The sequence below is a fragment of the Onychostoma macrolepis genome, chromosome 25 (genome assembly GCF_012432095.1).
Source record: "Onychostoma macrolepis isolate SWU-2019 chromosome 25, ASM1243209v1, whole genome shotgun sequence".
NCBI lineage: Eukaryota > Metazoa > Chordata > Actinopteri > Cypriniformes > Cyprinidae > Onychostoma > Onychostoma macrolepis.
In genome coordinates this window covers 19,925,408-19,947,801 of record NC_081179.1, presented here as the reverse complement: position 1 = coordinate 19,947,801, position 22,394 = coordinate 19,925,408, and the positions used below count along the sequence as shown (strand labels likewise).

The 22,394-nt window shown below is 36.5% G+C and overlaps 1 protein-coding gene across 1 annotated transcript; it reads right to left on the bottom strand.

Moving 5' to 3' along the window:
• Positions 1 to 42: 42 nt before the first annotated feature.
• si:dkeyp-19e1.3 (USP6 N-terminal-like protein) lies at positions 43 to 20,491 on the bottom strand. The gene is made up of 14 exons (XM_058767448.1): positions 20,353 to 20,491; positions 14,954 to 15,027; positions 12,810 to 12,895; positions 12,479 to 12,518; positions 12,226 to 12,306; positions 11,815 to 11,922; positions 9,347 to 9,456; positions 7,604 to 7,652; positions 5,084 to 5,204; positions 4,883 to 4,977; positions 4,729 to 4,794; positions 3,887 to 3,986; positions 3,533 to 3,685; positions 43 to 2,177 (listed from the first exon to the last, which is right to left on the bottom strand). The coding sequence occupies exons 2-14, from the start codon at positions 15,017 to 15,019 to the stop codon at positions 1,018 to 1,020; spliced, it is 2,235 nt and encodes a 744-aa protein (XP_058623431.1). The 5' UTR covers positions 15,020 to 15,027; positions 20,353 to 20,491; the 3' UTR covers positions 43 to 1,017.
• Between the last annotated feature and the right edge of the window lie 1,903 nt (positions 20,492 to 22,394).

The window sequence follows — 22,394 nt, the reverse complement described above, 5'->3', positions numbered from 1 at the left end:
TGTCTCATTGTTGCAACTAGGAAAACACAAGTTTTTTTTTTTTTTTTTTAGTTAATCAAAAAAAAGTCAAATGAGCATGGAGTTCAAAAAGTTCAAACATTAAACTTGGTTTAAAAGTTTCAACACAAACTGAACATCAAGACCTTTTAACCTGAGAAGCATAATATAAATGCAATTAAATATAAGCTCTCAATACAAACAACAAAGTGCAAATCAAACATGTTCTATTTACAATTACACAACAACGCCATAAAATAACTTTGAATATACAGTTTCTTCATTTAACATTCAGTGTGGTGGCAGTATTTCCCAGTATATCATTTTTGACCAAGCTGTGCTTCATTATCTTCCATAAGATGGCGTTAGAGGGCAGTACACAGCACTAAGGTTTACAGTTGAAGGAATTAATTTTTTGAGCAAATCTGAAACCACTGAAAAATGCCCTTTCAATGAAATCAGGGAACTTATGTCAGTGTGGAAAGATCCTTATTTACATTTCCACAACATCTTCATATTCATAATATAACCAACGTTTAAAAAGAAAACACAATTGCACCAAGATATAAAACCAAGCAATAAAACATAAGACAAAGAAATAACAACTGATCTAATTGGGGGACATAATATCTCCCAAAAAACAACAGAGACAAACAAAATAATGGTGACTGTCACGTTTTCTGCGGTGACCTGTGGAAATATCAGTAATTCAAATACTAAACAGATTAAAGATATAATTTCAAACCACATGATGACTCTCTGGAAGACTGGTTGCTCAACTAACCAAATGGTGATTATGATAACTGCTACAACTATAGATGCTTCACCTTAGAAAAGGGGATGCCAGTACGTTAAATTTGCATGACACACTGATAAAACACATTCTAGCATCTTGTTTAGATCTGTCATATATAAAAGACATTGCAACATAGGAAATAATTGCAACACCTAAAAGATTGAAAATGTCCGAACGATGGAAACATGCCGTCAGTTCACACTACTTAAATGTGACTCCAGCAACTAATGACTTGAAACATGCATTCGATAGAAGTCTGAATCAGAGTGTACAGGAGAGACCATTGTGGGTCGGGATTTTTTGGGCGGTAGTCTTGGGAGCTGTGACTGACTCCTATCTTCTTCAGTCTGGTTTGGAACCACCTGATTGAATGAGACTGAAGATACGAGGTTGGGTTTATCTGCAAAGTCAGAAGGTGGTTGGGGAAAAACGCAGTCTGGAGTCACCCAACTGTTTGCCTCCTCAATGCATGAAGGAATTGGAGGGAGTGGCGAAGAGTCAGGCGTGTAGAAGAACATAGATGGGGGTGGTAGAGGAAGAGACGTGGCATCTTCTGGAGGAAGGGGAAGGGTGGTGTTCATGAGACCCAAGTTTGGGTTTGGCGGCAATGTGGCCGCCATCTCCAGCAGCCTCTCCACAGACAGATCCTCCTCTTCCGAGAGGTTGTCGTAATGCGAGGTGTTGGAAGGTCTCCGGTCACCTGATGACGGCGGCACATACAGGTTGACCGGAAACTTGCTTAGCTGCCGATAGGATCTATACGAGGAAGGTGACGAAGACGGATCTTCTAAGATGAGATCCAAAGGTTGGGTAATTGGTGGTGGAGGTGGAGGAAGGCAAAATGAGACATCCTCTTCTAGAGGTGAAAGCTTGACCCCTTCTTCGGTACAGGGAAGAGGTGGAGGAGGTAATTCTGGGAGATTCAAAGAGTGGATACTGGAAGAATCTGTTATGGGTGGCTGGTACGGAGGAGGCCAATCTTCAGACACTGCTGATAGGGGTCTACTAACACATTCATTCTTCAACGAAAGAGTCTCTGCTGAAAACAGTGCAGATTCTGGGTGTAGTAGATGATCTGGTCTTTGTACAGGTGCACTGTCTTCATTCTTCACCGTGGTCCCTGGTTCTTCAGGTGTAGCTTGTGACAGTAAAGAGTTGGAAGTTGAATGGGTGTGCTTTGAAAGAGGGGAAGATGAGGTAATGGTAGGGATGTGTTTTTCATTGCTCTGCTTGTGGGTGGTGGTGTCTTCCTTCTGAAGCTTGGTTGAGGTTTGATTGTTGTGTGCTGATGGTGGTAAGGGCACGCACTCAGTCTTGATTACTGGAAGCAGTATTATTGGACGCTCCTCGCCCAGGGGTATCTTTGGGAACTCATCTCCCTTGGCTACAAGTCAAATCCAGAAAAGAGAGTTGTTATAACAGTCTAGTATTGCATAAAACCACAGCACACTCTTTAGAAGAAAGTTTCTTTCAAGGTTCAGCAAAGAACCCTCTTTTAATCAAGGAGCATTTTTGTTGTTGAGTTGGCCATATGGGTCTTAATGTTACATTATAGCAGGGGTCATCAAGATCCACTTTCCTGCAGAGTTTAGCTCCAAACTGGATTAAACACATGTACCTGCAACTTTGTAGTAATCAAGATGACATTGATTAGCTCGTTTGTTAGTGTGTTATTAGGGTTGGAGCTAAACTCTGCAGGAAAGTGGTCCTCGGGGCCAGTTGAGAACCCCTGGTCTACACTTTGCAGACTCCAAAGACATTCAGAATCTTGTGAACAAGGCTTCCTTAAAGGGTTAGTTCACCCAAAAATGAAAATTATTCCATGTTTTACTCGCACTCAATGCATCCTAGGTGTATATGACTTTCTTCTTTCAGATGAATCCAATCGGAGTAATATTCTAAACTGTCCTGGCTCTTCTAAGCGCTATCATTGCAGTCAGCGGGTGTTTCCGTTAAACAGTCCAAAACACGTAAAATAAAAAGTGCACGAATCCATAAAAAAAACATGCTTCACGTGTCTCCGGGGGGTGAATAAAAGCCTCCTGTAGCGAATCCATGCGTTTTTGTAAAAACAGTTTTGTGTAACTTTTGCTATCTGTTGTACGTGTGTTCACGAGAGACTGCCTTTCCGGCGGATGACGTAGGACGCCGGCGCAGCGCATGCACATTTGAGTCTCGCAAAAACCAACGTTTGTTTACAGGATCAAAGTAAGTTTCCTTACTTTAGCAAAGGAAAACCAGTCTCCTTTTGACTTGTATCAAAATCCTCCGACATTTTTCTTTACAAATCCTTGTTTTGTGCTTCTAATTCGTGACTGGCGTTTTGTTTTGTTCTCTCTCCGTGTTCGTCACTAAATACGCAACGCTAACGTCCTACGTCATCCGCCGGTTATGACAGTTAGATGAAGTGAGAGAAATATGTTTATTACGTTTGAAATATGGATATTTTTCTTACAAAAACGCATGGATTTGCAACAGGAGGCACATTTTTTTTTATGGATCCGTGCACTTTTTTTTACGTGTTTTGGACTGTGAAACAAACTCCCATTGACTGCAATGATAGAGCTTAGACGAGCCAGGACCATTTTTAATATAACAGAAAGTCATATACACCGAGGATGGCACGAGGGTGAGTAAATACCAGAGAGAATAATTAAAGGGTTAGTTCACCCAAAAATGAAAATTATCTTATGTGCTCAGAATGTTCTCATTTATGGGAAAACATATTCTGTATTTTACCTGGAGGAGGGAGGTCAAGCTTCATCCTGCGGAGTTCTGACATAGACGACTGTAGGTGCTCAATAACTGCATCATCGCTCATGCTGAAGGAAGAAGCAATACGCTCCTGCAGAAACTCCCTCAGGTCCTCCAGAGACATCTTCAGAAGATGCTCTGACAGAAAAAGAATGAGGCTTTAGACTTTATAAGCTTCTAATTAAACTCATTTACACTACCTAACATTGTTAGGTACAATTTTACCAGTTTAAACATTGTTTTAACAGTTTACCAGAAACTCTCTTTTAAATTTTATATCACAGATCAGTGTTTCTCCTAGGTTTATAGGTCTACAGAGATCCAGAGTGGGATTCTTACTTTTGTGCAATTTGAGGAGCGTATAGGCCATGGCGGTTAGAACCTTTTCTCCTTCTAATATGTAGATGTCCCAAAGGCGCAGGGTGAGTGTAAAGGGTGTCTATATAGTAGAAACACAACAGACTCAAGTCATCAACCAGCTAAGCAGAGCTCCAACATGAATAAAACATTGAGACAGGATTCTCTAAAGGGTTCAGCCCAACCATATGAAACTTTTAGCAGATGATGTTTCCAGTCTTTTTCACATAAAAACTTGCTGTATGTGAATGACATAATTCTCACTGAGTACTCAGCACAGAGTTGCAAAATTTTGACTCTATTTGGATTCGGCTGGTGAAAAATGATGTCCTGTTGAGGCAAGGCCACCGATAGGGTGGTAAATAAGATCTTCTGTCCAGGGCCTGGACTGGATCAAAGAGAGGTGGTCCAGAAAGAGAGCACAATTTCACCATTTATCTACACCTAAAAGGTCCATATTTTAGAGTAGTAATAGGTGCCCTTACAGTACCACTATGAACCTTTTAGGGGTAAATAAGCTACAAAGATGTCTCTTTAAGGGTACTTCTCCAGTGATAATCTGCTGAACCCCTAAAGGCACAATTTTTGCAATTTTTTCTGAGTGTACTTAGATCCATCATATCATTCGTTGAGGTTGCATTGTGGCACTTTTGTCAGGGACTGGAAAACCAGTTCGGACAGACCCATCTCTTATATTCATACAAGACAAAGTGTATGTTTGTGACATGTTTTATACTTCATTATGATTTATTGAAGGTTTTAACTCCATAACTGAGACCTTTTACTAGTGATATAAAACAGTGAAAATGAAAATGATGCCTCACCCTGTCAATAAAACACTGAAGGAACCATTTGGTTGTGTAGATACCAGTGGACATCTGTTCCTTATCCTGAGTTGAAGAAAACATTGGAAAAACTGAGAAAGTGTTTATATTTTGTTAAAGTCAAACAACCTGAGGTTAAAATAAGAAATCTCACCAAGTGTTTCCTGAGTTTGGGAAGGAGTTTGGACAGTATTTGGTCATGATGAACCTGAAAACGCTGGAGTTTGGGAAACCCTGGGATGAAGAATCCTTTAAGAAGCCACAGAGGAAGACCGAGATGTATCATTAATTACAGAGTGTACAACAAAAACAAAGAGATCTATTTATCTACACAGAGTCAGAGAGACTTACTCACCATGCATGGCATGTTTCTGATTGGTCAGTAGCTGTGATAAGGCCCAGAATGCGTCTTCCTCATTCATGTACATGAGCAGAATGGCAGCGATCTGACTCATGCCCTGACAGTAGCTCACCTCCTACACAAAACCACATAACCAGATAGACTAAGTACACATTGTCACAAACTTTACTCAACATTCAGATATAGATAAAGAATGGCCTAAAGATTAATAGTGCCGATTTCACCAATTACAAAACAATAACTTTAGTACTTCTCTTGTCGAGAAAAAGAATGGTAACACTTTAGAATAGGGAACACTTATTCACTACGACTTTTCCCTCAATAAATTCCTAATTTGCTGCTTATTAATAGTTAGTGCGGTAGTTGTTAAGTTTAGGTATTGGGTAGGATTAGGAATGTAGAATAAGGTCATGTAGAATAAGGCATTAATATGTGCTTAATTACTACTAATAAATAGCTAATATTCTAGTAATATGCATGATAATAAGCAACTAGTTAAGAGACCCTAAAATAAAGTGTCACCAAAAGAATATAAGATGAAAGTGGTAAAATTCAAAGTCCCCTGCCTCTCTTCATCTCTCTCGCTCACTCAATCTCTCCCCCCGCCCCCCCCTCTTGCCCAGTTGACCCACTTTCTATTAGACAACATCGGGAAGGAAAAGGAATATGGTACCATTTCCCGTCTCTTTGAGACCGACACACTCCTCTTTTTTTTTTTTTTTTTTTTTTACAAACAATGAAATTTGTGCGCATGTGTCCCAGCGGTTTTGTCAAACAAAAACAAAAACATTTCTTCCATTTTTCTTGTCCATCTTCTATATCACCTATGTTTAGGGTTAAATCCCAGTAGGTTCCCAATAAATAAATTAAATAGCATATCATGCAATTAGCACTGGACAGATGGCCTCTGTTTTTGTCTAAAAGACCCTGGTAACCCATAACCAGTGGGCAACATCAGAGTCACTGTCTCTGGATGAGTCGGTCTCCAAACCAGGTTCTGCGCACACTAGGCATATTGTTTCCAAACCTAGTGAGCTGCCTCGCTGTCTACTGCCTATATAGGCAGCTAACTTCTAAAGCAGCATATTAAGCCATTGATGAAATCTCATAAGTGATGATTTGCTATAGGCAGCGCACACAAATCTCCACAGTAAATTCAACTTGCAATTTTCAACAGTTTGAAGTTAGCATGTTGCTAAGCTAACAATACACATTAATCTATTGCACAATACTCCAGCAGGCAAAGATACAGCATAAACAAGTACAGGATAAAATAATGCACTTTTGAGAAGTGTAATATTTTATTCACAGTGTTGAATGAAATCAATATTCGTATCAACAATGTTAGAAAAAGCCTATGATGGTTTGCTGGTCAAACTGAGGCCAGTTGCATAAATTTCTTAACCACCATGGTAAGACTGTCTTAAGAAATAGTTTGAGCAATTAGCAGTTGCCAAGGGGTAATCAGTCTTACTTTTCCAATACAAATAAGACCAATCTACCTTTTCATAACATTATTAAAAAAGTTATGACCAGTCTTGAAGAAAAAGACTAACTTTTTAAGACTAGTCTAAACAGTTTATGCAACCGGCCCCTGGTTTGTTAGCTGGTTTAAGAGTAGTTTCTGGGGTTGGCAAAAGTCAGAGCTATTCTGCAGATTTTGTGTTGTTAGATGTGATAGATTTTACAAAAAAATCACGTAGTATATAACCAGCAAAGACTGACACAGGCTATGATTTCATCCAATTGATGGATATCAAACTTGATTAAAACCAGTTCTAAAACATGCCTTGTTTTTGTTTGTTTCCTAGCAATGAGGCGCATGTTTCTGCGTGAGTTTGCTGTGTTCGGAAAGACTTGATGTTTGGTATTTTGTGAAAGATCTTCAGTCGTTTAGTGTGTAAAGCCCAGATTTTCTCTGTAACCATTTACAAAGTCGCCAAGTGTATGATGCCTAGTGTTTTACAAACAGGTTTTAAAAGACATGTAATCCATTCTAGCTTTAAGTTTATTCAATTATTAACTTTAAACACATACATTTACAAACAAAAGGGATTATGGGCAATTTAACTCAAAAACCACACATGCACAGTCTATCATTCGGGTTTATAGTACCTACTATTTTTAACATTCTACCATTTGGGACACAATTATCCTAATCTTGCATTTTATACAGTACAGATGGTATTCAAATCGGCATGCAGCCATGTCTTTATTCACTGATACAAATACAAGTTTTATTTTCGGGTTAAGGTCTACAGTCATTATATTTAGCTTAACGTAAGAACAATAGAAGTCGATGGGAAGTCCCCATTAGTGCAGTAATTGTGTGTGTGTGTGTGTGTGTCTGTGTGTGTCTGTCTGTGTGTGTGTGTGTGTGTGTGTGTGTGTGTGTCGACAGGGTGGGACACTGGACTGCCCTTCTTCCCCTCTGCCCTGGTTCATCCAGCACATGCTGTTCTGAGTTACATAACACATTTACACACTAACATTCAAACTCCGTCAGTCTCTTACCGTGTTGTAGACCGAATACGCTGCCAGCACATGGAACAGGGCTTGCTGTCTGTAAAGGACAAAAAAAACACAGGTCAAACAAACTGTTTCCAATATATGATGACATGATGCTAATATTTCTGTGACTGGATCTAGTAATTTGAATCTTGAATGAGATTGTTTTCAATTTCTTCTAAATGACATTGTTTTATGATATTTTTTGTAAGCGCATAATGTCAAAAATATATGGTATAATCATTGTAATAACATGGAAGCTTGTTTCCGCTAAAAAAAAAAAGGCAATTGTGACTTTTTACACAATAAATGATTTGTCTATTAAGTCGTTTTCCAACTTTTAGATTTCATAAGAAATAGTGAAATAAATTATGAATATTTTTAATTATCGCCGAAAACAAAGTGTGGTCTAACGGTGTGGCAACTGGCAAGGTCTCATAAAAAAGGTCAGATTAATTTAATCTTTTCATGAGATGGCAAGGCATAACCCTAAGAAAACTTCACAATATTCATGCTAATGTTGTTTATTCCAACAGATCATTTTTAAAAATACTATTTATGTAGTAAATAATTTATTTGATAACTAATGAGTCATTAAATAAATATATTTTGGCAAAAAATCTGTAATTTTCTATCTTTTTCAAAAATATATGAACCCAACATGAATTCAGAGATTAAACCGGTTTAAAATGTCATTTTTTTCGTATAATGGATCCATCTTTGTCATTAACCCAACAACATTTTGTCCAAAAAACACTGAGGGTCCAGCCCAAATCGAAGAGCAGAAAGAAACCAGCTCACAGTAGCAGTAAGAGTCCATTCATGCATAAGCCATCACATCAGGAGATGCACGTTAATAATTCATAACATCTGCAGATTTGAGAAGATTTAGCAAAGCACAGCAAGACCCTTCATAAGAGGCATAAGAGGAAAGCAGAATTGTGACTAGCGTGTTGTAGAAACACATTTAAGAGGAACGCAAACAAACATCAGATGTGTTAAACAGCACTTCCGCCCCATATCCTCTTATTGGCCGTGCAGCGCTAATAAAAATGTAGAAGTCATTTCTCAGAGCTTCCATCCGTCAGATACCCGATGCAGTATGTCTGTTGTGGGTGTACCGCCCATGCAAACCACATGGCTGAAACCTCTTCATGCACTTTGGTCTTCAAGCCCCTTTCAATTTGTTAAGTAAGTGGGATGACAATATTAAATGTCGAATTTACGGAAAGGTTATTGAGGGGCATCTGGTCGACATTTTGTTGTAAAAAATCATGATGTACTCATTTGCTGTCAAATTGGTGGTTTAAAAACGGAAAAATAACCTAAATGTTTCTGACGTCTGAAGAGGATATACAATCCCAAGTGGGTCTTTATGATTGTCCTGTACAAAAGGAAATCATTTTTTTTTTTTTTCATGACACTGTGGCAGATCTTTAGTTGTTATGGACAACATCAAAGTATATATTTATTCTGGGCATAATGGTAAAGAGTCACCGGTTGTGTCATTTCCTGTGAGACTGCTCACAGTAACAGGAAGTTGAACAAAAACCCAGTCATAAAGAGGAAGTAGCTCTTGTTTTGGTTAAGTTTACAAGGTCTGAGCACTTCATTTCAGAACCATCTCAACTCGAAACTCTTTATATTCATCTGACTCAAAGTCTGCTTGCCAAACAGACCTCGAGTCAAATGAAGATAAAGAAAGGCTTTCCTGTGCATGTGTATGTATGAATTTGTGAAATATCTTACTTGACCCCAAAGCGTTCCATGAACATGATATGGTTTCTGAAGGTCCTGTTGACATCCAGATCAATCTGCTTAATTTCTGTCGAATACTTCTTGGCTTGTTCCTTCATTTTCTGCAACAACATTAAAACAAAAAAGGTTGGCAATGAACAATTTAGAATTTGAATGCAAAGTTTTTGCATTTGCTGCACCAAACAGAATTGCAAAAAATAACAAAATTTCCCAAACATTCCCCTATCTGCCATTGGTCAGACAAACAGGTAGCCCACCCCAAACTCTTGACACTGCTCAAACAAGTGGAGTAAATATAGCAATATACTCAGAAACTAGGGATGCACCGAATGTTGGGCAACCAAAATTATTCGGCCGAAAATAGCAAAAAAAAAAAGTGAAAAGGCCGAATAAATTGTATTGAATAATGGTCAAATAGAGGCGCGCACTAATGCAGCAAACATGTCGTCAGCGTGGAAGCATTTAAAACTGTCCGAGAAAGACGCAAAAATTATTACAAGTACCGACAGAGAGAGTACTGCATTGCATGTCTTCGATGAGACGAGGAAGGGATGGTTGTTGCTGGTTACTGCATGACTGAAATCGCAGTTTTGTAAAATAAAATAAAAATAGACTATAATAATGATTAAAACAACTCTTAATACATTTATTATAGCATTCACAGTGTTCAAATTGTGATCCGTAATATTTTCTAATGTTTTAATAGATTCTCTTCTGCTCAGCAAGGCGGCATTTATTTGTACAGTAAAAAATACATGCCTGATTCAAGAAGGGGGTCTCAAAAATGTCCAAAAATATTATTATTATATATTGTGCTTTGTTGGTATAATGTTCAGTGTTAAGTAAATATTTTTAAATTGTTGTTTTGTAATTGATTTTTTTTCTTTGAAAAGCAAGACAAGACAGCAAAAAGCACATTTTGTATATTTAATTTATGCTATGGTGAAAAAAAAATTGGCAAAATACATGGGGGGGAAAATGTGAAAAACCATGTTAAGTATTTGGTATTCTGCCTTCGGCCTGTGTTTAATTTTGTTTGGCTTTGGCCAAGAATTTTCATTTCAGTGCATCCCTTTTTTAGCATCGTTTCTATAAACTGTTGTACAGAAAGAGCTGCATTAACTTTCCACAGGGAAAAAAACAACAACAGTATATACAATACATAGGATTGGAACAACCTAAATTATCATGTGGAATGAACTTCCCTTCTAATTAAAACAATGCATGTACAATAAGGCTGATTTTACTTTTATATATTTAGAAAATTAGCAGGTGACTGATTGCCACTGCAGTGCATACTGCGTATCGCTGTTACTTGAACTACACTGCATCTAAACCAAACTATCAAACCTGCATCTAAATTTTCATTCCGGAACCTGGATAGCCACTGGTTTCCATTTAAGCGCTACACTTCTGTTCATTACATTCGTCAGAGCAGCAAACAAGTTATAAATATTACAGAGGCACCTAGATATATTTAGAAATTCAGATATAGATACACGTTCAGTTATAAATAAAACTCTTGTGCAACTAAAGATTCCGAAATGACAAAAATAAGTTCTGGTACCAAGGTAACAGATGGTAAATACAAGATGGTAGTTCTTAAACTACTGTTCAAAGGTTTGGAGTCCGTAAGATTTTTAAAAACTGATTTTTTGTTGTTGTTGTTTTGAGTCTCCTATGCATTTATTGGATAAAAATACAGTAAAAACAATAATATTATGACAAATTAACTTAAAATGACTGTTTTCTATTTTCATATATTGTAAAATGTAGCAGCATCATTACTCCAGTCTTCAGTTTCACGTGATCCTTCAGAAATCATCCTAATATGCTGATTTACTGCTCAAAAAACATTTCTGATTATTATCAGTGTTGAATTGCGTTATCAATTTTATCAATGTTTTTTTAAAGATTCTTTGATGAATAGAAGTTCAAAAGAACAGCATTTATTTGAGAAAACAAATGAACATTATAAATGTCTTTACTGTCACTTTTAATCAATTTAATGTTTCATAGCTAAATAAAAGTATTAATTTCTTAAAAAAAGAAAAATTACTGACCCCAAACCTTTGAACGGTAGTGTATAGCCTACTGTTTTTCAGTTAATCAGACTTTTGGTTTGCGAAATAAAGACTGTTCAATGTATTGCAGCTTAATCTAGCAACTTTTATTGTATTTTTATGTAATACTGTGGATCTTATGTAATATTTGTCAGACTACACAAAGCGTGCAAAGCAGAAAACCTTTGTTGTGAAATAAAACATTGTTGTGCCAAAAGGGCAGACTGGAGACAAAACACGTCTGGCTAATTTAAACCCAAACAATCACACAGGACAAACCAAAACCCAAACAAGCGAGTCATTGAATAAATGGACATCAAACAGCCATTTTTTCATTCAAAACACCTAATGGAGCCCAAACACATTCCACAAACATGATTCCTGCAAAGCTCCTACCTCGTACTTCCTGTAATTCGCCTCTTTCACCTTTTCCACGTCCAGCAGCAGAGCCCAGGCCTGGCCGCGCAGCTTCAAGGGAATCCCCTTGTATACCCGCTTCATCATCTGCAAAATGCACATGGGAAGAGGAAACAAACAGATGGCAAGATTTATTTTTGGGTCTCCAAGTTTCCGGATGTGTGGGCCTAAAAATCACTGAAACACACATCAGCCTTAAGTGGCATATAATGGGAATACAATGGCAGCAACAGCAACATGATAAGAGACAACAATATTCAGTTACTCAATATGTTAATGATACAAAAATTATACACATTTCTTAATATAGTCCATTAGCCAAACTATTTTAAAATGGCTTCAAATGTGACTCGTCCAGTTATACCTGGAACAATCACATTTATAAGTTACCTTTTCACTCGTAAAGTACTTGTTCCAACTTTTCACCATCTTAACCCATTTTTCCACTCTTTCAACCTCCTGGAGTTTGTACTAGGGAAACAGCACACTGAATTTTAGTTTTAAATCTAAAATATTCGTAAAACAAAGAGGTCATTCAGCAAGAACACCATAATTCAATGGGCTAACTTCTCTAAACTGAATTTTGCCATAAAAGATTTAACAGTAATTTCAGGTGCAAAGAAAGCTGATATCCTAAAGTCACCTTCTCCTCTGCCACGGTCGGTATTGGCAGTTCCTCTTCACTGGAAAAACAAATTACAAAGGGGAAATGATTGTTTAACCTGTACAAGTATTAAATGAATCAGAAACTTCATTAAAATAACATGAGATTTTACATGAGAAAATTATCCTGACAACACTGATCTAGCGGTCACAGTCAACTATTACCCAAAATACACAAAGCCATCTTCTTCATAACATAGTTTGCACATATTCTCTGATGAAACAGCTAAGCATTTAACATCTTCAACTGAAGACAGAGGTCATCATCTCGCTAGACTAAGAGTTAAAACTGCCAAAACAGCGAGACTTACTGCAGGAAACCGAAGCGGTCCGTGACCTTGTAGATGCTGTAGTCGGCATCCTCCCAGGGTTTAATGTGCACACCCTCCTGCCTGCCCTGCAACCGGCCCAACAAACAAACTGAGAAACTGGAGCAAAGGCAAAAGACCCTCAAACCAAGAAATGACTGGAACTCTTAAAAGAATACTTCACCAAATTTTCTCCAGTCGAAAAAGTTGTCTTGTACGAATTAGGAGAGAAATATGCACATATAAAGCACCGTTTATAAGTGAAAACAGTCTAAATCAGTTCTCATATGGATTTTGGCTTTTTCACTGAAGGAAACATTATTATGGATTTGTTTTTTTGTAGTTCTGTCAAACGATTAATCGCGATTAATCACATCTAAAATAAAAGTTTTTGGTTACATTGTGTGTGTGTACTGTGTATTTTTATTATATATTATACATTTAAGAAAAATATGTTACGTTTATATATTAAATATATTTATATATAATATAAATTATATGAATATAAATATATACATGTAAATATTTTCAAAACATATGCTGTATGTGTGTGTCTTTATATATACATAATAAATATACACAGTACACACACGTATATATTATGTAAACAAAAACTTATTTTGGATGCGATTAATCGTTAGACAGCACTAGTTTTTTTGGGCAGAAGTGACGGTTTAAAGTTAAAATGCCTTAATGAAGGATTTGCTTCTTACAAATATGCAGCTTTTCACTTCACAAGAATGTTAATTAATGGACTTAAGTCTAAATTACTTGTGGATTATTGTGATGTTTTTAATCAGCTGTTTGGACTCTCATTCTGACGGCACCCATTCACTGCAGAGCATCCATTGGTGAGCAAGTGATGTAATGCTAAATTTATCTAACTCTGTTACCATGAAAATCTTTGATGATCTGACTGGGGGCGAGTACATTTTCAGCAAATTTTTATTCTGGGTTAACTATTCCTTTTAAGGAAAAACATTTGAAAACACCCCACTTCCTGTATCAAACAATTCAGATCTCCAAAATAAATAGCGATGACACAAGAAACCCCCAGAATCTACAATTTCTGCTAACAGAATATATTTCTGTCTGTCCTGAACATCTTATCCATCTAAGCTCCACAGCCTTATCTAAAGGTATCTGAAGTACGCTGAGAACTTCCAAGTATGCAGACTGTAATCAATATTTAAGTGTAGCAGCACTGTTAGCATGACATCCAGCTGTTGTCTGTCAAAACACTTCCTCCTCAAAAGATGTTGGCTGTGTCCAAATGCTAAAACTTGATGGTTTTGCAAGCTGTATATGGAAGCATGAAGGCACAAAGGATTGTCCAATGTTCACATAACATCCTGTCTACTAAGATCTCGCAGTCCGAGTAAGTTTCAGTGAATGCACTTATTCAGAAAATCTAGTTAAGGTTAAATGGTGTATTCAAGTTTTTATAAATTGGCTTCTGCATAAACTTTAACATATTGAGCATCTTAACTAGATTTTTCTGAGGCAATATGTTTGCATGATTTTTTTTTAAGTAACGTTAACATATTGAAATGTACAGTGTGCAGCACAGCTGTACCTTCATTGTCCATGATATCCCACAACCCTGTGCAGTTTACACACAATAAAAATGGCATCTGATGGAGCAATTAAGAGCAGAAGAAACTAATACAGAGGAATACACATTGTAGTCACAAAATATTTACATTTGAACTTGGTCTTATCTATATCCCATTTGAATTGGTTTCAGATGAAGGCCATCTTAACCTGTTCCTGGAGGGCCACTGTCCTGCAGAGTTTCGCTCCAACCCTAATTAAACACATCTGAACCAGCTAATCAAGGTCCTCAGACTCACTAGAAACCTCCAGGTGAGTGTGTTGGAGATACACTCTGGATACTGGCCCTCCAGAAGCAAGACTGGACACCCCTGCTTTACTAGGACTGTTCTTGTGTGTAGTGCAGACGAATCTGATTAATGGCCACTTACTACTTTACTTGGGGTACTTTGTCATTATGCATTGCTGTCCATGTCACTGAGGGTCATGGACAATCATTAACCAGTTTCCCCTTGTTTGGACATCGGCTCAACCGGTCAAAGATCAAAACTACAGAAAGTCAGAAGGTAGACAACTGAAACGATGTAACTTGCCTTCTCATATTTTTTGATGATTTCAGCCCGTTCTTCAGCTATTAGAGTATCAATGTCCTTCTTCATTTCAAAATCTGGAAAAGGAACAAAATAAACAGAAGAGAGTAAATTGGCTCATCTAGGTATGTGCAAACTTGTTCCTTAGAGGACGCTGAATATGATGCTTTAGTAATCCTCTACTGAGCCACCTCCAGGTCTGCTTGGCTAAAACACATGAAAATGATCAGAGGCATACATTCCACCAATATTACAACATTCATCCGAGTTCTGTCTGCAGCTGACAGACATCCATGTGAGGTGGAGTTGCACATTCATCAAAAACAGACAAGTGCTCTGATGTCAGCTAATTCTTCAGACAACATTCTTGTCAGGAAAAGTGCTGGACAAACTCACACAGTGCACAAGAACACCAGGACTTAAGTCACATGGGCAATCCATCAGCTATTACACATCTCTGTGCAGGCCAACAACTCAGCCTTTACCTTTCCATGTAGATAAACCAATGTGGTCAGATTCATACACAAACCCAAGCTTTGATGGCAATTTGATATTTGAGCAAGTACTTTATTTTAAGGTCCAATTCTCCTTATTAACAAATCATTAACTATGACTTTTGCCTCAATAAACTCAGAGTTTTTGCAGCTTATTAATAGTTATTAAGGTAGTTATTAAGTTGAGGCATTGGGTAGACTTAGGTATATAGAATATGGTCATGCAGAATATGTGCTTTATAAGTACTAATAAACAGCCAATATGTTGATAATAGGCACGCTAATAAGCAACTAGTTAATAGTGAGAATATGTCCGTACTAAAGTGGGTAACACTTTATTTTAGGGTCTCTTAACTAGTTGCTTATTATCATGCATATTACTAGAATATTAGCCATTTATTAGTAGTAATTAAGCACATATTAATGCCTTATTCTACATGATCTTATTCTACATTCCTAATCCTACCCAATACCTAAACTTAACAACTACTGCAGTGCACTAACTATTAATAAGCAGCAAATTAGGACTTTATTAAGGGAAAAGTCATAGTAAATACTGAATAAGTGTTTCCTATTCTAAAGTGTTACCAGATTTTTGGTTCTGTGCTGGTAACTTGCCCCATTGTGGCCTACAGCAAGATAATCTGGTTATTTCAGGGTGAATGAACCATTAATAAGTTGTCTGCAAGTCAATTTGAATAAAATTGCAACTCAAAAGTGTGACTCAAAAGTAAGACCAATTAGATTCTAGAAAGAAAACGTAAATATCTCTCTCATTTTGTCTCCTCTTGTTTGAGGAGTCAATTAACGAAGGAAATTATTCTTATGAACCTCTGTGGCAACACCATGGAATCAGAAATTGACAGAGCAGGACTTTCGCAGCTGATACTCGCCACCATGTGCTGAAAACTGTCGAGGTCTGTTAGTTCACATTCTCTGTGGACAGGTGGGACTCTTACAGAGTCTACAGTTCACCAGACAACTGCTCTGCTGAGACACATGGGCACCTTTCTTTGTTTAACCACCTGTCCCATTTAGATCGTATAAATGGAAACCCAAATTTCCATTTCAAACTTCCTTTCACTTTCAGAAAAAAAGGGCTAAAATTGTACCTTTAGGGGGTACAACAGCTTGTCACTACGGCAGTAACCTTTTTACCTTATTTACCCCAATGTATACATTAAGGGTACATTAGCCTACTACTTTAAGGTACTAATGTGCACCTTTAGGGGTAGAGAATGTGCAACAAGATTTTGCACCCCTAAAAGGTACAATTTTTACAGTTTTTGTTTTCCTGGCAGTATTTTAAACTTCTTAATATGTTAGCATGATGTTTTCTTCTGCAAAATGCTGAATAATGTTCAAATAAACAGCCCACATCCCCTTTCACTTTCATTAGGCCTATATGAAAAACATTGGAGTTAGCCTACGTTATTCAGCATTTCTTCATACGCTGTACAGATTTTCAACATGTAGGCTAGGTAATTAAATAATGAAAAAGGACTATCCTAATTCTTTCTGCACGTAATCATCAACCTCTTAAGAAGTCAAATGAGCCACAATAAACAGATCTCAGGCTTAAGACTTGATCTTGTGCTAAAAACACCTTGATTTCTGTTACTGCTGTAGGGAAAGGCTTCTTTGAGAAGCATTAAGTCTCCAATAAGCTGACCAAAGAAAACAGGTCACAGCTAGCAAGAGATGCAAGCATAATTTATTTACCACAGTCTCGTCTATGAGTCGGGGAACTTAATGGCTTGACAGAAATCATGGGATCAAAAACGTGGGCCACTACAAGTAGGATTACTAGTGATGTCTTTATAAGTGTCCATCCTTGTGCAATAAATGGTTAAAACAATGAAACATTTTTCTTTAGGCTTGACAAAATAAACCAGCTTCTAGGCTGATCAAACAGGTTTATCAATGTCCAAGCAAAGGTTGAAGCCAAAGCAGTGTTTCAAATTTCTCACGAACGTAAAGAGACAGAAGTCACCCACAGATCTTAACAAACAACCGCTTGCTTTCAGTTATAGGTTTGCTGTGATGCAGCCATTCTTCTTTGAGGTTTCAGACAAAACCAGTGGCGCAATTATCGGAGATGCTAAAGGTCTAAGGTCTTTGGTTTTGTTAATGTTAACAGTTTCAACTTTTCGGAAATCGTTTTACTCATTTTGACACAACAGCATCAAACTACTGGAATAAGAAGACTTGAAGGTTTCATTTTTATTTGCACAACTACAAAATGCATCAAGCATCACTCCTTTAAACTAAATGCAAGATCTAAATCCACACAGTTGGATCCTGTTGAAAAGATGTGATGTTCAGGTAAAGGCATACAGGTGTGTCACCACCACCAGGCTGTTGTTTGCACAGCAGGAGCGTTTCCTTTGTGAATACAGTTAATCACGGGTCAGCGGCAGGAGGGCAAAGAAAAGGTGCTGATGGGGAAAGATCCTTAACACTGGTCTGTGCTCAATTCAGCAGTTTTTACTGGCAGTAGCCAATATGCAGACATGCAACAAGAGCAATACACATAGCGGAGATGCACTACAGTTTACACTGAAGTGTGAATATTCACCTTTCATGGACAGCTTTGGGTTCGTTTTGAGAACGACTTGAAATACTTGAACTTTCCCACGTAGGTTATATTCAATAACTGTGTACAAAAGTGAAGTTTATAGCCACATCAGTTTCACGTCAGGCTCGGACTTTCCATGGACTGACCGCGTAATTTGAAGTTACATAACCAAACTGCAGAATCTCACCGAAACCCAAGAGTCAAACAACCAATAAATTAAGATATAAGTACAATAAATAAATAGGGGTTTTGTAAGATCTCATGTACTGTAAGCCATGGATCTTCTCAAGCTGTGCAGAGAAGTCTGGACTATTACAGTACAATATTGTAATATCCCTTGTCTGGGTACAATGCCAAAACAAACTCCTCAAACGACATGACAGTTTAGCATGTGATACACACTATGAAATATCCCTGGGAAACAAACAGTGGATGTAATAATTAAACACATAATGTCACAACTTCAAGTCTACATGCCAATATCCTAAACTTCTGTGCATAAACCTAACAGAGAGTAATTCATTACACGAAAAAGGAATTAAGAATAAAATTATTATATTAATATAATATTTGATTTATATATATTGTATATATTTGCAATCTTCCAGTTTTTTTTTTTTTTTTTCCTAATTTGAAGAGTTATGAAAATTGGAATAAAAACTCATGTCATTATTTACGCACCATTGTTGTTCCAAACCCATAAGAGTTTTATTCATCCTCACAAATTAATATATTTTTAATGAAACCTGAGAGAGTTCTGAAAGTCCATTATACCAAAATGTTAATGCTTTGAAAAGTTCATATAACGTTCAGTGGAGGAGAAATGTCTTCGGTTTCATAAAAAAATTTCTTCATTTGTGTTATTATTTTTTGGGGGTGAACTATAACAATGCATCAAAAATAGCCTTTTATTATTATTATGTATTATTATTATTTTGATTGATGAATCATGCTTAGACACAATGAAAAACTGTTAATTGTGTGTTGCCCAAGTCTAGCAAATCAACAACAATAGCAATGTTCTGTTAAAATAGCTCAGCCCCAGATATGAATTTTCTGGTGATGACAGCTCATTTCCAGCTGCCTGTGTAAAGAGAGTGACTCACAACACTTTTAAACTACAGTATTTCTGGAAACAACAAAAAAAGAGAGGGAGAAACCATAACCTATTATTAGATGACAGGCTACAACATGTTACTTTTTTCCCGGATGATCTAATAAAGTATTGCATAAACACATAATACAAATCAGCAGTCTGCAAAACATGTTCAAATGTCACAGTTCAACTTTCAGCAGCCATAACGCTTCACTTAACTCTCCAACAATATGACAAGCAAAATGTAATGATGTAAGCCTCATCTCAAAGTGTCTCCGACACAGTTATCCTCTTTCTGAGGTTACACACATGTGCAGCAGGCCACACATGTCAGTGTGACTGCGGTTCATTAGTTCTCACTGGAGGGTTTCAGAAACAGAAACACATGGTTTCCGCAGGCCCACTTCCTCTGGTGAGCGTATTTTAGTACAATGCAAAAAGAACAACTAATCCAGTGACTTCTGGCAACACCTTGAATGCGATGTGAGGATTTGAGGACACGGTGAAGTGTTTGATATTAGGTAGCTAAACACTAGAGCAGCCAACTCAAGTGGAAACCGGCGTGGGCCACACCTTGCGCCCTGAAAGAAGGTAAGGAAGTAGACTGGTGACCACAATGCATCCTGTCCTTCTGAAGTTCAAGGTTTCACAAAGCAGTGTCTCATGGGAACAACCAGCAAATGGCGTAGTGCATTGAAAATAAAGCACTATTTACCTTCTCATTTCCATTCTGAAATCAAGTCACATTTCACATATTAAATATTAATACATTTAAATAATGTAGTCATCATGGCAAAATGGTCATTTGGGATACTGAACATAGATTTGTTTACATGCAAGAGTTCTCAAACAGACACATATGACTGATACAATTCAGTTTACACAGATAATGCGGCATTATTTGAGCTCTTGATGTAAATATAAAGGATTAAAGACTCCAACGGCAACATCAATCGCCTTCACATGTGTTGCAACTAAAGTCACATGAAGTTTATTTACACGCGACTCTTAGTTGTGAACCGGCTATATTTAAAAACAAGACCAAGTTATTCTAGCGTCTAGACAAAATAAACACTTCCAAAGAAAGACTTTATCAGACTTCAGTAAGATCAATACTTTCATCTGAGTTGTTTTCATACACGGACGCGACAGTAACAATTCCGGCCGATAAAAGACACTCTCATCAAACTGAGCGGGAATAAAAACAGCATTATAACCAAAATAAATGTTTTACCTTTGAAAACAGACGCTCTGCGCTGCACAGGCTGTTAGTAAATAACATGTGTGTTCATAGTGAAGCCGCTCAGCATGGACAGACTAGTCTCCAGTTTAACTCTGACTGATCCGAGCTCGAGACCACGAGCGCACGCGCAGTTACGCTTCACAGAGTTCAGAAATAGTTTCACTGTAAATGAAAGAGCTGTAACATTAATAAAATATACATATTTTAATTAATTGCATTAAACAATTAAATACAGACATGTATTATTTTAATATGCACTATTATTATTATTATCATTATTAAATGTATTATACATCATACATTTTTAATAATACAATGCATAACATGATTAATATAATCATTATAATATATTAAAGCATTACATATACATTTGTATTTTATAATATTGTAATTATATTTTATAAAATTATAAAAACAATTATAAATATGATTGTTATACAAATTATTCAATTATTAAAATTTATTGTTAGATATATTTAAATAAATTCTTATCTGCAGTTGATGGTGTTATATGAGGTAGTTAGTAGTCGTGTTGCGTCCTCTAGCGGCCATTAGAGCATGCATGTTTCTGTCCAACAATAAGGTTTAGGTGTATTTGCATAACTGTCTTCTGAAATAAATGTCAGGTTTATGTAAGTTTAATATTAATGCATGGCATACCTTTTTGTGATTTGCTGCTTAGAAGTTGATGTTTGTTAGTTTGTCTTTTCTAAAAATGCTAAGCACCAGTTTAATATATAATGTAACATTAAATTGTAAAATGCCATTAAAAATATATGTTGTGGGAATTGCTTGAGAGAAAATGAATGCAATATGTTTTCGTACAGACAAGATATATTTGTATTGTTGTTCCATGTTTCACCTCAGGAGGGTTTCAAACGACTATCAACAACCATGCTGAGAACAATGCTTTAGAAACCAGACTTGCAGATTTGTGTCCTTGTCTGTAATTTGGTAGGGAAAGTATCAAAAATATAAAAGTAAATAAAATTAATAATAAACAATTGTTTTATTAATCTAAATCCAAAGGCAGCTTAATGTTTTACTTTACACATGGCGCGGGACAGCTAGTGACAGGATGAACAGCCTGAGGGGCCAAGTGTGGTGTCTCTGGCTGGTCTCAGGAACATAGTGACATTTACCGGTTACTCAGCATGCGTATATTTATTTATTAAATATATTTAATTTTAACCTTCATATACCAAAATAGCTATATTTCAAAATGTATTTCAGGCGCAAGAAAATACATTTCCAGTCTTACATTATAGCCTATATTTAGGCATTATTCATTCTTTTTTTTTAATTCAAATGTGTTATATATTCACATAAAACTTTTCTTCAGATGTGACAAATGTGAATGCATTTTCTTGGATCGAAATATATGGAGGACAAAAAAATATTTTAAAATGGTTTTAAAAAATACATTTACATTTTTTAAATATGCATTCAAAAATTTACAAACATGGCCAAAATATATTTTAGATATATCATATTTTAGAATTTATTTTGAAATATATTTAAAAACATTTTGAAAATACATTATTTGTCAAATGGTTTTGTGCTTTATGTAATCTCATATGGGTCTTGGAGAAGGAATTGAAAAATTTAATAATTCCTATTTGTATTTATTTATTGATTTATTGATTTATTTTCTGTCAGGAAGATGCAGTAGTTTAGTTTTTTGGGGTGGGGGGGGGGGGGGGACTTGGAAAACAGAAAAACTAGGTACATTTTTGGAAGGAAATGTGTTTAAGATATTTTAAATGTTTGTTAGCATGCTGCAAGATGGTTGCCAGCTTGTCTATATTAATGTCACTTCATCTAGTGGTGTTACAATGCAAATACAACAATTAAAATATTTAAAAATTCCACCAAGTTTTCAAAGAAGTGAGCAATGTACAGTAGCCTAAAAAGCAAAGAGTTAACTACAAATAAATACTATTTGTATTTAGCCTCATCATTTAAAAAAAAAAAAGAGTGTTTTTACATATGGCCATTATGTAAGAACTTTTAGTGAATTTACCCGATTTAAA